The following is a 16,645-nucleotide window of genomic DNA, read 5'->3' on the forward strand; positions in this document are numbered from 1 at the left end:
CCAGATGGAGTCCTGACAGCAAAAATGCATTGTCTGTTTGTATTGTTTTGCCAAAGTAAAAATAACACGAAAACAATAGTTTGGTCTGTTTTTCATTTATTTGTTTATTTTTTTTATTTCTAACTGCTTAACCCCTAAACTTAACTCACAAAAATAGAAGTGCCTATCATTGTTTATATATACTGTATTCCCATGTCTGACAATAAGTACTTTTCTGAGAGAAATGGCGCTGAGCCACAGTAAATCCCTATTGGAGAAACTCAACATGTACAAAAGCTATTCTTGCATCTGCAGAGTATTTGAAGGTGAAGGAAAGAGTGTGGAAAGAGTGAGTTAATTTAATTATATATTTGCTATTGATATGCTTAGAATGGCAGACTGCCTATTTAAACAGCCGGAAGAAAGATGTGGATTGACTTTTCTCCAATAGCATATGTAGATATATATTTATATATGTAGAGCTATGTTGACAAAAGTCAGGTGTGTTTGACATGCAAAGAGAACACCTGCACTTTCTCAGCTCTAAATTCCAAATTTTAAGCTAAATATGACCGTGTCATTAGAAACAAATCATCATGCAGAAACCTGAAATGGTTTATGAAAATTGAAATTGTTTATAAGGGAATAATTTAGAAATGTCATTGTATGGGCGTTATTGCAGTTGTTAATCAAATACAGTGATACCTCAGGTTACAAACTTAATTGATTCCCAGAAAGTATGTTTAAGGTGAAAAGTTCGTCTGCCAAACATTTATTTCCCAAAAGAAACCATTTAAAATGAGAATAATCCGTTCCCAGGTCCCCATAAAACATAATTTTCGACAAAATAAGCCTTAAAACTACACAAAATATACCTTATTTTATGTATGATAAATGCGCTATTTGATTGTAATTACAGAAATAAACTGTATTGTATAATAAAGTCGTTTTATTTACCTTTGTGTTGGTCGTTGATGTAGTTGCCTCTTGATGATATAGGAGTGAAGTTGCCGTGCTTTCTCAGCGATGATACTCTCACTCACAATCGATGAGAAGGTTTCTTCAGCCGTCATCTGTACAAATTTGAAGGTTTCGGACGTTTCGCCTCCTATCCAAGAGGCTTCGTCAGCAAACTAAAGTCTGACTGGTCGTATCGGCCCTATTTATATATCCCTAATGTCCAGACATAGCGGCGCCGGACAAAGCTATGATGGGTCCCTACTCTCAGGTTGGGGGGAGCAGAGGACCACTCCCTGTGGCCCCACTGATTGTTCCTACATTCCTGACTAACGACTGGCCTATTTGCCCCACTCCCACCGGTATCACCTCATCAGCATTACGAATGTTGCCTAACCTGTTTTGCCTAAGCAGGCTATTGTATGAACGATCCAAATTGAACCTCACCCCATCAGACCGGTTTAATGAAGGATTTTGTTGTTTTATAAGAATCACTTCTTTTATAAAACAACAAAATCCTTCATTAAACCGGTTTAATGAAGGATTTTGTTGTTTTATAAGAATCGCTTGTACTTGTACCACTGAGAGCTTACACAGACGCCTCACTCACAATGTCCCCTGCTAGCTGCTTTTCGTTAATCCAAATCAACAGAAGTGTTTCAACCTCTTCTATTGCCTGAGACCGTTGTTTGGACAACACAGAAACACCCTTAGCTACACGTAGCAATGGGCGACTTAGCATACTGGTACTGGGACGCTAAGTCACAGAAACGCACACCTCATTCGTGTTTTTCGTAGATCTCCTTCTTCTCGACCGTAATTTTCTTTTGTGTCCTCTTCGGTTTAACACTAGCCTGTGGTGGGGTGTTTTTAGGTCCCATAATAGCAAAAGTACTCCACTCGATAGCAAACCATGTCTGCACTCAAAGAAATTGGGTGTGGAAAACTAGTTTGCCAGCCACCGTCCGCCGAAAACTAGTTTGTATGCCAATATTATGTTCTCGCGAATTTAATGTTCGTAAGGCAAAAAGTTCGTGAGCTAAAGCGCTCGTAAGCTGAAGTATCACTGTATCTATCAGGGGTCGGAAACATATGGCTCGCGAGACATATATGGCTCTTTTGATGATTGCATATGGCTCGCCGATAAAACTAAATACATATTGTCGTTTTTTTTTGCCGTTCATTTCCCGTTGGGGCTGCAGTTGGCGGAAAGCGCAATTTTGATTGGATGACACTGACCTAGAATGGCCGAAAGCGCCATTTTGATTGGATGATAGTGGCCGTCATATTGAAACAGGTAAACGGCCCTTCAAATGAGCCCAACTAGTGCACTTCAGCGTGAATGCACCGGAGCATTAGAGGAGAGAAAATGTTCTGATTCTAATTTGCAATGAAACAATACCATCAATGAAACAGTCGAATGTCAGTGACATTTTAACAAGCCCCATGTTAACGTAGTAGATTGCAGATAGCAAGTGTGGAAGCTTATTAGCCGTGTGCAGGCTAGCTAGCAGTAACTTCGCCTCTGGACCGGCAAATTGGATTCCATTCCGATCGTTTGCCTGGATTTTTACCAATCACGAGGAACGGAAAAACATTCATGTTAACGGTGAGTACTATCACAAACTTATTTTAAATCATACATTCTGATATTTTGTTGAAAAGTGGCCGCGCGTGTGTGTGAGCGCGTGCACGCGTGCGTGTGACTCTCACTGAAAAACATTTCTAAATACAGTAAAGTCTCGTTATATCGATATTCTCGGGAGTCCGAAAAATATCGATATAACCGGGACTATCGATATATCCGACCCTGCGCGCATGTAATTTTCTCCTTGCGGTCATAGAAATAGTATCGTAATAAGCGGTACTATCGATATAACGAGACTTTACTGTATTTTACTTTTATGGCTCTGTTAGTCAAAAAGGTTCCCGACCCCTGGTATATATGTATATGGAGCTATGTTGACAAAGCCAGATGTATTTGAAATGCAAAGAGAACACCTGCACTTACTCAGCTATAAATTCCAAATTTTAAGCTAAATACATGTATGACCGTGTCATCAGAAACTGTCAACAAATCTTGCATGCAGAAATCTGAAACGGTTTATAAAAATTGAAGCATGAAGCAGAATATGGTACATCGTAATGCAACGCGTGATGGATTTCAGCGAGCTCCAAATAAGGGTTGAGTTCTGCTCAGAAGCTTGTGATGAGCTTAGATCATCATCAAAGGAATCTCACAGATCCCAGAGCTTACCTGGTGCACTTTGTCAGGCACCAAATGCCCATCGCGTTGATGGTAAACCGGGTCAAAGGCGATATCACAGTGATAGTTCCAATAGTAATAATAATGTAAAGTTGAACCATCATTTTGCATGGCACAGCCTGGTGCCTTGTTAATGACCAATGGTAAATTTTGTCAATGCATTGTTTTGTTATTTTGCTTTTTTTTCTACTTCTCAAAGAGCAAAAGGTTACATTCTTGAACTCACATGCGAACCTCCGTTCAACCTGGCAGTCTACAAGACACAAGCCAGAAACTGTCAAGTGAGCCCTTGTCATATATATTCGCACAGGGAAGGGGGCTGGGGGTGACATATGAGGGGAATACATTGACTTCCAACCTGTCAGGGTGAGTTTTATAACCTATTGCCAACACTAGAAAAAAATCGCTTTCATTTTTTGAATTCTTTAAAAAAATTGCATGTTTTGAATTGCATGACCTTTTTTTCATTGACCAGTTGATACGTCTGTGTAAGCTCTGTCGTAGAGGAGTGGTCCATCGATGAAAAGGTTTCTACAGCCGTCATCTGTACTTCTTTGAAAGTGTCAGACGTTTCGCTTCTTATCCAAGATGCTTCGTCAGCGAACTAAAGTCTTGCTGGTAGTTTTGGCCCTATATCCCTACTGTCCAGACGTCTGCTATGATTGGTCCCTGCTCTCAGGTTGGGGGAAGCAGAGGACTATTCCCTGTAGCTCCACTGATTACTTCTATTGTCTTTACTGACGACTGGCCTGATTGCCCTATTTGCCCTGGTATCACTTCATCAGCATAACTAAGCCTATGTTGCTGAAGCAGTCTGTTGTACGAACGATCCAAATTGAACCTCACACCACCATGTCGGTTTAGTGAAGGATTTTGCTGTTTTATGAAAATAGCTTCTTTTACTCCCCTTTCAAACCATCTATTTTCTTTTGCTAAGATTTTAACCTCATTGTCGTCAAATGAGTGGTTGCTAGCCTTCACTAAATGACGGCTGAAGAAACCTTTTCATCGATTGACCAGTTGATGATTTCTTTATAAATAAATTACCGTATTTTCCGGTGTATAAGGCGCACCCAAAAGCCTTGATTTTCTTCAAAAGGGGACCCTACGCCTTATATTTGAAGTCATGTTGATCCGCAACAGATTTACAAAGAGCCACAACAAATTAAAAGGAAAACACATGAATAACGTGATGGTGAATCGTTGTGTGTTGCACCAAGACTACTATTTGATATTCGCTGACACAAATTCCCAGCAGACAAATCAGCCCATTTCCAGCGGAGCTTGGGCGCCATCTTGTGCATTTTCTGGGACGCTACATTGCTGTCATTGACGGCTCGAATTGATATGGGAGGACTCCTTTTATCGATTGCAAACATTTATGCTTTCCTCTTCAGAACTATTTGAATCATATTCATAACTGGGTGAGTAACAAGAAAGCATATTCTCCGAATCTGAAGCCATTGTTTTAATTCTCCAGCAAGGCAAGACGTCTTGGCGTGACGTCACGAACAAGGGGGCGGGACCTTCTGAAACTGGCCACTTCCGGTTTCATTTTGGTCATTTTTGGACACTTTAAGTCATTTGTATTGGTGTTTTGCATTTGACTAAAAATATCAGCCTGCGTGTTTTGGGTATTTTAGATACTATAAAACGTTTTTTTTTTTTTATGTCAGTTGGAAACAAAAAAAGTTGTCGATTGTCCTTTAAAGCACACAAAACAAAATAGATGGATCAGGGTTGGCAAAATCCAACATGTTTTCCAAGTCTCAATTTTGTGACACAGCTGATTCAAATGAGCAGATAATCAGCACGCGTGATATTCAGCCTGCTCATTTGAATCAGGTGTGTTGCAACAGGAAGACATGGATGGAAGCGCTCCAGGACCAGAGTTGGACAACCCTGTCAAACTGTCCACTGTCCCTGAAAAGGTGAAAAAAAAAATCACATTGTCTCATACGGATGAGGATTTATAATTTTATCTTATTTATTATTGTCCTGTATCTGTTTTTTATATGCCTGTCTGTGACTTTAAAGTGTAGTTGAGAGGTTTGAAAGGCGCTTGAAATAAAATGTATTCTTCGTCTTCTTCTTCTTCACACTTTTTACTCACTGTGTTTTTATGTGTGTGTGTGCGTGGTTAATGAGAGGAAAAAGTTCATACCACAAAAAGTAAAATTATATTTTAACCACAATCACTAAAAGGGTGAGGTCTTCGAATGTATCCATTCAGAAACCTCACTTCTGCTGTTATTTCAGTTTCAAGTTCACTTTTTATTTCTTTGTTTTTAAAGAAGTTAAAGTGGGAAATAGGGTGACATTTAGTGTTCAAATGTAACACTAGTTATTCTAATTTATCAGCAACGGTGGTCCTCACTCCTTATCTGGAGTTATCCGGACCTCACAAAAACCATTGAAACAGGAATGTGTGTGTGTGTGTGTTTGTTTGTATGACTACTCTTGTGAGGACCACTAACATTTTATACCATACAAAATGAAGACATTTTTGACAAGTGAGGACCTTTTGGCCGGTCCTCACAAGTTTTTCATTCTACGAGCGGCTAGAGCACAGGTGTCAAAGTCAAGGCCCGTGGGCCAAATCCGGCCCGCCACATCATTTTTTTCGGCCCGCGAAAGCGAATCAAACTTGTTAAATTCCATGATGATTGCTAAAATCTGAGCCAAAATTTCATATTTTTGGATGTCAACCACAATAAAAGTCATTATTCTTGACTTCAGATTTGAAAACGAGTTATTCATTAATTTGCTGTGTGCTCTATATGTAATATTTGAAGGGATTTAAACATTCTAATGGGTTCCCCAAATTCATAACGGCCCTCAAGAGGAAACCATAACTACAATGTGGCCCGCGGCAAAAAATGACTTTGACACCCCTGGTCTAGAGGGTCTATATATGCATCTGTTAAAGTTTCAGAGAGGTCCTCACAGATTCACCAAAAATGATTTTTTTGGTGTGTATTTTCATTTCACTTGGATACACACAATTTTTACTCACTGTGTGTGTTTATATGTGTGTGCGCGTGGTTAATGAGAGGAAAAAGTTCATACCACAAAAAGTAAAACGATATTTTAACCAAATTCACTACAGGGGTGAGGACTTTCAATGTCCCCATTCAGAAACCTCATTTCTGCTCTTATTTCAGTTTCAAGTCCACTTTGTATTTCTTTGTTTTTAAAGAAGTTGAAGTGGGAAATGGGGTGACATTTAGTGTTCAAATGTAACACTAGTTCTTCTAATGTAAGACTAGTTATTCTAATTTATCAGCAACGGTGGTCCTCACTCCTTATCTGGAGTTATCCGGACCTCACAAAACCATTGAAACGGGAATTTGCGTGTGTGTGTGTGTGTGTGTGTGTTTGTCTGTGTGTGTGGTAGAATGGGGTGGGAGTGGGGGGTGGAGACATACGCAAGTCAGTTCGTGTTTTCTTTTTAACTTGTAACCCTCCCACCTTATACTCTTCCATGTGCTTTCACAAATCAGGTCCTTACTTCACAGCCCAGAGAAAGAACACATACATACAAACACACATAAACACACACAGCACAGTGTATTTCCTCAACAACGTCAGATGGGTGAACACAGGATGGACTGCTGGGAACCGTGAAGATGGAGAAGAAAGTGTGTTGGATCCAAACAGACTTCCATCAATATCGTCCTACCGTCAGACAGGCACATGTAAGTAACCAATGTCTTCTAGTCTTCCATAATGTCCTTGCAAATGTGCTTAGTAAGCTCCAGGCAGGTTGATATCCGATGCTGCTTGTGTCCTCATGTGTGTCGCATTACTGACAGTTAGACAGCAAGGCTCCTCCTGGTAGGAGTCAAAGATGGGGTGTGTCTTGTTCAAGGCGAGACAACTGATAGGAAAGAGACATGTTCAGTTTTTTGGGCCTGTGTGGTATTTCTCCCTCTGTCTCTGTGATTGTCTCTGTGTCTGTCTCTATCTCTGTCTGTCTCTGTCTCCGTCTCTCTGTTTCTCTCCCTGTCTCTGTCTCTTCCTCTCTCTCTCTCTCTCTCTCTCTCTCTCTCTCTCTCTCTCTCTCTCTCTCTCTCTCTCTCTCTCTCTCTGTGTCAAGTCAAAGTCAGCTTTATTGTCAAATATGCTAATATGCATGACATACAGCACAGATGAAATTAATGTCCTCTCGGACCCAGCGTGCAAGACATGCAAGGCACTTATAACGTGGCTAAAAAAGACATACAATTGACAACAGACAATACATGTAATTTCTGTATGTAAAGTGAGGAAGTGACGTATATAAAGTGACGTAATGTAGTAATGCAAAAACGAACAACAAGAAAGGGTTGAAGTGAGGTCTTGCAGAAAAAAATGAGAAAGAAGAAAAAAATAGAGTTCAGGGTGATCGTACAGCATGTAGCGTGTACTCAGAGTTCGGTGAGTGTGGCAGTGGGAAGGGGCAGGCTGGGCAGGGCTGGGAGGGAGTTGAGTCTCCGGACTGCCTGGTGGCAGAAACTGTCCTTGAGCCTGCTGGTCTTGGCTCGGAGAGTCCGTGTGTGTGTCTCTGTCTGTGTCTCACTCTATGTGTCTGTCGCTGTCTCTATCTCTCTGCCTGTTGTTTCTGTCTCTTTCTTTATCTCTATCTTTCTGTTTCTGTCTCTCTCGCTGTCTCTCTGTCTGTCTCTATCTGTCTCTCTGCCCCTGTGTCTCTGTCTCTCTGTCTCTGTGTGTCTCTGTCTTTCCCTTTGTCTCATTCTCGCTCTCTCAGTCTCTGTGTCTTTGTCTCTCTCTCTCAGTCTCTGTCTGTCTGTCTGTCTGTCTGTCTGTCTGTCTGTCTGTCTCTCTCTCTCTCTCTCTCTCTCTCTCTCTCTCTCTCTCTCTCTCTCTCTCTCTCTCTCTCTCTCTCTCTCTCTCTCTCATGTAACCTTTTAGACCCATAGTCTATATCTGGTGTGTGTCTGCTGCACTATTAAGTGGAACTGTCCTGACACCGATCATCACTGGCGCGTCACCGTCAAAAGAATGATAAATGAGTGATGGTCCTAAAACAGTGATGACAAACTATAATTTAGCGAGGACGGAAACGTGGTTAGAATGATGATGAAAGACTGGCGGGCTAGCTGCTGACAAATGTCGGACTGGGGACATTAGTCGATAACCTTACCATTTGTTATTTTATTATATTACCCTTGTAAAAAGTTTTTTGCTGACTGTAATTTAGCGATGATGAAAAAGCAGTAAACATGATAATAATGGATTGACAATGATGACGGTGCTGTTGGATTTTAACGAATGCCGGACTGGCAAAATTTACTGATGCTAGCCACATGTATGCTACCCATGGCATAATTTCTCAAGTCACTGCCTTTTGTTATTAGCAGAAGCATCTGCTTATATCACAGCCCTTATTCACCCGACACAAACATAATTATCGTCTATTCCATGATGTGATTTATGCTTGTACCTGACCCGTGGACAGTTAACTGAATGACTTTCCTTGAAATGTTACCTGCTTCAGTGATCAAAGTTAGCGGCGACGTTCTTCCTCTGACCTCAGCCCGGGGTTCAGCCAGAGGCCAGGAGTCACCCTGCAGCCCCTTCACCTCAAGCGAGTGAATAAAGTGGGTTGTAAAATCTCACTAAAACACATAGTTACAGTACTTTAGACCGTGAAAGTCATCATTCATTTCACGAAAATCGCCATTCTTTCGGACTTTATTTCAGCATACTTTTGTAGCATGTACAATAATCGATTGGGTGACGTTGAGACATAGCCAATGGCATTTGAACCCTGCAGGTGTGAAGATGAACTCCGATGCCAAACAGCCTCTCATGCATGTGAGAGAATGGAATGAAGGAATTAATCCTCTTAGATTTTGAAAGCAAATGCGAGGAAAATCCTTTCCTCTTTTAAATAAGAACTGTTTCTACAGTTCCATCAATCAGGTGGAAATATTTCCACTCCACGCCAGGGTTTTTGGCATTTTCAATCAAATTCCAGGACCCACAGAATATTGAATTTTGGACTACATAAATATTCAATGCAGCGTAAAAAACCCTGGACTCTCTTCTTTCATCAGAAACAAATAGTTAATTCCTCAATTATATGGGTCTGGAGTTATATGAGCTTGAAATGAGGGCGGCTGACCAAAATACTATGTAAAACACATATTTCTTTATATAGCGCTTTAACAGCAGTTGAAGCTGGAACAAAGCACTAACCTGGAAAAAGGAAATTGCTGCCCCCTCGCTGAAGGGAAAAAATATAGCCAGAGGTCTGATCAGCGCTTTATTTTCACTCCTGAAAGAAAAACAAAAACTCGGGAATGGCGCTCTACATCACATTTTCAGTTCCCGAATTTTTATTATGGAATGGCTGTGAATGAGTTAAAAATCAATTTGATTAGGCGCAACAAGGAGCTTCTCCTTCATACAAGACTATTTTCTCATTGTCTATCAATCAAGGAAGACAATCTCGGACAGGTGGGACCTCTCAATAGCAGCATCTCATATTAGCATATTTTCCGCACCTAAAAACATATTTTCTCAAAATAATCCAATTTGCCTTATACAGGCAACATCCGACATACGACCGAGTTCCGTTCCGAACAAACGGCCGTAAGTCAAAATGGTCGTAAGTCGAAATACATTCAAAATGTTGAATAGAGACTCATATGGCTAAATGACTGGCAAACTTCCCTCTGGTGCCATGACACGGTCGATTGCTGTGCGAGAGTGAGATGCTGGCTGGCCAAAATTGTCATACGCGTTGCCGACCTATTAGTGCGTTACGGTGCCAGGTGTAGAATTAAAATTGTAAAAATAGGGTCTGGAGGTCATGGTCGTAAGTCGGATGTTACCTTCATATGGATCACTATTACCACTGCAGCGGTTGTGAAATCTCCATATCAATAAAGCATATTGTGTTGTATCCCGTTCAGCATAGCTCCATCGAGTGGATGCATAAGGCAACCATAGCCATCATCCCGGCTTCTATTCTATGCGCCTTATCATGCAGTGCACCCTTGACATGAAAATAGTTTTCAAATAGGTCATTCATTAAAGGTGTGAATATATGTGTGTGAATGAAAGGGATCCAAGTGCAAGAGTGATGCGACAGGAAGAAGAGATAAAAAAGGGGGAGAATTTTAAGTACTTGGGTTCAACTGTCCAGAGCAATGGAGACTGTGGAAAAGACGCGAAGAAGCGTGTCCAGGCAGACTGGAACGGCTGGAGAAAAATGTCAGGTGTGAGGTGTGATACAAGGGTTTCAGCTAGGATGAAAGGAAAGGTGTATCAAACGGTGGTGAGACCAGCCTTGATGTTTGGACTGGAGACAGTGCGACTGAAGAAAAGACAGGAAGCAGAGTTGGAGGTAGCAGAGCTGAAATTGGGAGTGACCAGGTTGCAGAGGTAAAACGGTTTCTTCAGCCGTCATCTGGACTTCTTTGAAGGTGTCGGACGTTTCGCTTCTTATCCAAGAAACTTCGTCAGCAAATTAAAGTCTCTTGGATAAGAAGCGAAACGTCCAACACCTTCAAAGAAGTACAGATGACGGCTGAAGAAACCTTTTTATCGATGGACCACTCCTGTACGACTGAGAGCTTACCAGGTTGCATAGGATCAGGAATGAGTACATTAGAGGGACAACTCATATTAGAGGCTTTGGAGAGAAAGTCAGAGAGGTCAGACTGACACGACCAGAGGAGAGAGAGTGACTATATCGGAAGAAGACTGCTGAGCCTTGAACTGCCAGGCAGGAGACCGAGAGGAAAACCGAAGAGGAGGTTTAAGGATGTTGTCAAAGAGGACATGAAGGTAGCTGGTGTGAGAGAAGAGGATGCACAAAACCGGGTTAGATTGAGGACACTGATTCGCTGTGGCGACCCCTGAACGGAAAAGCCGAAAGCAAAAGAAGAAGATTGAAGGTGTGCCTTGAACTTGGGGAAAAAATACGGTACCGCATATTCAACTGAAAGTGAAAATAAAATTTGGACTATTTGATTGTGTGGAAGATGAAGCGCTAATGTACATCCATTTTGGTACTGGTGCCAAAACTGATAGTGAACCAACATGTTAAATCCTGCACGGACAGGTAAATATTGTGTATGTAAAGTACCGTAGCGACAGGCAAGATATATTAAGATACAGTAAAGTCTCGTTATATCGATATTCAAGGGAGTCCGAAAAAATATCGATATAACCGGGACTATCGATATATCCGACCCTGTTTGCATGTAAATTTCTCTGTGCGTGCATAGAAATAGTATCGATATAACCGGGACTATCGATATATCCGATATCGATATAACGAGACTTTACTGTATATATGATGCACGTATCCTCACGGCTGCTAAAGTGCAGGTCTTAAATCCTAATGCTGACACCACGGTAATTATCGACACACACTGGTGGAAGATGATACCCAATATACCCTCCTACCCTACTAGAAGTTTCCCAATGTAATTTCCCATTGACAGAATGTAAAGTTATGACGGTGAGAGTGAGAGGGTCGGGGGGTGGGGGGAGGGGACTCACTGTCCGGATTCAGCTAATGACAGCTTGTTTCCAAAACTACATGTACGGGGTCGTCTCTGCACTTTGCTTCCATTCACCTTTCGTTCCTGAACTTTGTTTATGTTGCACTTCAAAAATCTCCTTGTCACTATTTTTTTTTAATGGAAAGAAAATACAGTACTTGTATGTGTCAACCGACGCCTGAAGTTGCGTCCATAATTTGTAAAATCACTTCAAATGACTTCTACTGAGCATATTTTACAAAGATTCCATCACATATAGCTATATTTTACTTTTTAAGACTCGCACTGAATATTCATGAAGTCTTGTTTTTGAGTTGGTTACGATTCCTCACGTGACGTCACGTCAGGAACGCCCCTGACTGAGAAAGTGACACACAATGCATTTTGGGTACTTTGTTTGGTCTGAAAACTTCGTGTTGATCCGTGTTGTTGGCAAAATTAGAAGGAAAACACATAACACGATGGTGTTGCACCAAGACTAGCTTGGGCGCCATCTTGTGCATTTTCTGTTACGCTACATTGGAGTCCAGACGCCTCAAAATGACACGGAAGGACTTCTTTAATCGATTGCAAACATTTATGCTTTCCTCTTCAGAACTATTTGAATCATATTCATAACTGGATGAGTAACAAGAAAGCATCTTATCCGAATCTGAAGCCATTGTTATGATTCTACAGCAAGGCAAGACGTCCTGGCGTGACATCACGAACAAGGGGGCGGTACCTTCTGAAACTCGCCATCTCCGAGGTCATTTTGAAGTTGTTTGGGACACAGAAACTCATTTTTATTGGTGTTTTGCATTTGACTAAAAATATCAGACTGTGTGTTTTGGGTATTTTAGATGCTATAAAACGTTTTTCTGATGTCAGTTAAAACAATGGTGTCGGTTGTCCTTTAAAACCAGATACTTGCAGAATAGTACATGACTGGCTGAAGAAATTGCTGGAGTTTCAAAGCATTTTTCACCGGGTGTTTTTTTTTTGCCGCTGGCCAATGTTTTTGCAATGGCTCTGATTGATTTTCCAACTTTGCGCAGCATTGCTTATCTTTCACATTGGATATACTGTTGACAGCTGTTTAGCTTTAAACATTTTAAATCTGGAATTAAGCATAACCATACATTGTTATGGAATCGTAATAAAACACACCTGGGTGATAAAACAGACGTCGGCCACGTGTTTCGATACCGCCCCCCAAAAATGTTGCCTTTTATAGATAAAATAGACAGATGCAAATACCTCGAATTAATATCTGAAATATTTATGTGTTGTTGAGTTTTCAGATGTACCAGTGTACCACCCGAGCTCAGGACTTTGAACTCACTGCTCCAATACTTTTGGTTGATTCTCCCCCATTAAAGTAAGCCAACGACCTCCCACTGGTCTCATGTGGATTTAAAAACCAGTTGGAACATGCTAGTATTGTTGTATGGTTGCTTATCTTAGGCCACGATGACGGAACGGGGGGGGGGGGGGGGGGTAAAGAGCCACTAGGAATGCCGTAGATCGTTTCTTGTCAGTAAAATGAAGGACTTTCCTGACATGACATGTAAAATAAAATGGCACCTACGGCGGATGCGCCTTCATTGCTCCGCTTACTCGTGGCAATATGAGGAATGTGGCGGTCATCGAACTGTGTTTCTCTTTATCGCAGAGCCACATTGGATTGTCCCGTCTTTTCATGCTAATGAGTATTGTTCGAGAACAAAAGCCCGATGAATAAAAGCCTGCCTCAATTCAAGAGGCATTAGCGATTTATATTGGTTTAGTTAAACAGAGATTGTGCATTGTGAAGACTTGAGTCAGTTTATATTGGACATGGCGGTGGGGTGGTTGGGGAGGGGGGATGCATGTTGAGTGGGAATGAGTGAGCTCATTGTCTTTGGCAAGGGATGTGAAAAGATCATGTCTCAGCGCTTCTTTCACGCAGAAGTCCAGGCTGCAAAGGCGAAGCAAAATATGATGTTTTTGTTTTCTTCCCCCTCTTTGGTAGCTGAATGTGTCTTCCAGCTTATTGCAAATGGCAGAAAAGTACCACTCGTTTTCCTCATCCACTTTGACTTTATTTGTTTTTGGACTGTTTATGTATTTTTTTTTATGGTATTACAGCATAATATATTTTATTTACTTTTTTTTTTACCTTTTGAAGGAGTAAAGACTGTTTATTTTTAAAGTATTACAGCATAATAATATATTTTATTTCTATATTTTGTTATTTTTTACTTTTTGAAGGACTAAAGACTGTTTATTATTTTAAGGTATTAATGCATAATAATATATGTTATTTAAATATTTTATCGTATTTTTTACCTTTTGAAGGAGTAAAAACTTTATTTTTAACGAATTAGACTAGATCATAATAATATATTGTATTTATATATTTTATTTTTTTTTTTCACTTTTTGAAGACGCTAAGGCTGTTTATTTTTTTAAGGTACATTACACCATAATAATATATTTTTTTATATATTGTATTTTATTTTTTTTACTTTTTGAAGAAGCAGACTGTTTATTTTGTAAGGTATTAAAGCATACACATATATTTTATTTATATATTTTATTTTAGGTTTTACTTTTTGAAGAAGCAAAGACTGTTTATTTTAAGGTATTAAAGCATATTAATATCTTATTTATATATTTATTTATATATTTATATTTATATATTTTATTTTTTTACTTTTTGGAGGAGTAAAGACTGTGTATATTGGAAGGTATTACAGCAGAATATATTTTATTTCTTTTTTACTTTTGAAGGAGTAAAACTGTTTATTTTTTAAGGTATTGAAGCATACATTAATATATTTTATTTATATATTTTAATTTATTTTTTACTTTTTGAAGCTGTAAAGACTAATTTTTTTAAGGTATTACATCATAATAATATACCGTATATTACTTATATATATATATTTTTTACTTTTAGAAAGAGTAAAGACTGTTTATTTTTTAAGGTACTACAGCATAATAATATATTTTATTTGTTTTTTTTTTACTTGTTGAAGGAGTCAATATGTAAATTTTAATTTGATTGCTTCAGAGGGCCCAGCCTGAAATGACCATAAAGCATTTAATCTGATACCTCAGTGAGAAATTTGAATTTGCAGATTAAGTTAAAAAAAAGTAAAATAAAATTAAAATAAATTTAAAAAACAAACAAACAATTATACATGCTTGATAAATTACACTTTGATGTCATGTAGGAAGTTTTGTTTCAGTATAATGTGAGCTTCGTAGTGACATTTAAGCGCAGACGGACTCATGCTTATGGAAGTAAACCAGAAAAAAAAATCCATAGATTTAGATATCATGCAGATTACCGTATTTCCTGGCGTATAAGGCCCAATGAATGTTGTATTTTTAAACTTTTTCCATGTATAAGGCGCACCCCAAAATTTTCCAAATACAAAATATAATTATAGAAACATTTTCCAAATATAAGGCATGCATTATAAGTCATTACTATAGAGCAGGGGTGTCAAAGTCATTTTTTGCCGCGGACCACATTGTAGTTATGGTTTCCTTTCGAGGACCGTTATGAATTTGGGGAACCCATTAGAATGTTTAAATCCCTTCAAATATTACATATAGAGCACACAGCAAATTAATGAATAACTCGTTTTCAAATCTGAAGTCAAGAATATTGACTTTTATTGTGGTTGACATCCAAAAATATGAAATTTTGGCTCAGATTTTAGCAATCATCATGGACTTCAACAAGTTGGATTTGCTTTCGCGGGCCGAAAAAAAATGATGTGGCGGGCCGGATTTGGCCCGCGGGCCTTGACTTTGACACCTGTGCCGTAGAGGCTGAGGTTATGCACTACTTCTACAGCGAAAAATGGAGTCGGTGGCTGCTGACAGTCGTGAGACCTGTTGTGGTCAGTATTACTTCACATATAAGGTGCACCTGCGTATAAGGCGCAAGATCATCTTTTGAAGAAAATCAAGGCTTTTGGGTGTGACTTATACATCCGAAAATACGGTAAACATTTTGTATCTTTTTATTATTGTTTTTTTGTCTATTGACCTCAAAACTCACTCAATATTGTGCCTTGTCGAAAGAAAACTAAAGAGACCGGTGCCGTGTCATCATGTTTTGCAAAGTCAAACAAAGTGCATGGACAACCATTAAAAGACATTCTTCGCTCATTATCATTGAAAATACCACACAGTTTTCTTCATCTTTTATCAATCTTTTGTTTTGTCCACACTGAGGACATCCACACACACACAATAGGCCTTCAGTGTTCTGCCAAGGGGAATGTGGTGGCCTTGTGGGAGGCCATGTGGGTGCATGAGACATGAGACATTTATACCCGTTTTAATGAAGAATTCACATTTTTCTGTCATGATTCTCATTTTTAACACGTTGTGATGTTGGGGTCAAGAGATACATTTCTTGGACAATCCAAATGCAAAATGCTTGAGGCATCATCATCGTCATGGAATAACGGATGGAAGCTACTACTATAAATCAACTATGGAGTGAGAGGTACCTGATTGAGACCCACAACAAGCTGGATGAACACGAAGGGCAATACTTTATAATCATGCCTGATGTCTAAGGAAGTGGTTGAAGAATTAAGCAACATAGAGTGAGCAGTCCCAACAAATTGGTGCACAGAAGAGTAAGTGCTACAATCTGCTAGATCAACGGAATTGATTATCCTTCTTTCTACCAGAATCCACCTGGAATCACAAGAACAGCTGTATGCCTTGAGATACCGGAGAAGTAATTCGACCTCTTGGCTGAGCGTAGGAGCTTACGGAAAAAAAAAAAAAGTGGGGGAGCAGCGTATCGTCATAGAGGAAGTCATCTCCAAAATGTCCTTCAAGTGCACTCAGCTTCGCCAATTCCTCACAGCTGAGGTGGAAGAGACTAAAAGGGACCAAGGTGACGCCGGAGTAGAACCGGAACCTG

At 39.7% G+C, this 16,645-nt stretch overlaps 1 protein-coding gene across 2 annotated transcripts in view; it reads left to right on the plus strand.

The window, feature by feature from the left end:
- Positions 1-5,051: 5,051 nt before the first annotated feature.
- The window catches only part of LOC148887090 (myosin heavy chain, skeletal muscle), a 53,513-nt gene continuing 41,919 nt past the window's right edge, over positions 5,052-16,645 (plus strand). The window contains exons 1-2 of one of the 2 annotated variants that reach the window (XM_089014815.1): positions 5,052-5,133; positions 6,706-6,900. In XM_089014815.1, the coding sequence (XP_088870941.1) occupies positions 6,832-6,900 (69 nt within the window). In that variant the 5' untranslated portion in view covers positions 5,052-5,133; positions 6,706-6,831. Of the gene's footprint in view, positions 5,134-5,568; positions 6,901-16,645 lie in introns of those variants that run through there. The other variant, XM_089014816.1, reaches the window with a different exon arrangement.

This window comes from Hippocampus bargibanti, linkage group LG15 (genome assembly GCF_051943395.1).
Source record: "Hippocampus bargibanti isolate YZ-2025 linkage group LG15, ASM5194339v1, whole genome shotgun sequence".
NCBI lineage: Eukaryota > Metazoa > Chordata > Actinopteri > Syngnathiformes > Syngnathidae > Hippocampus > Hippocampus bargibanti.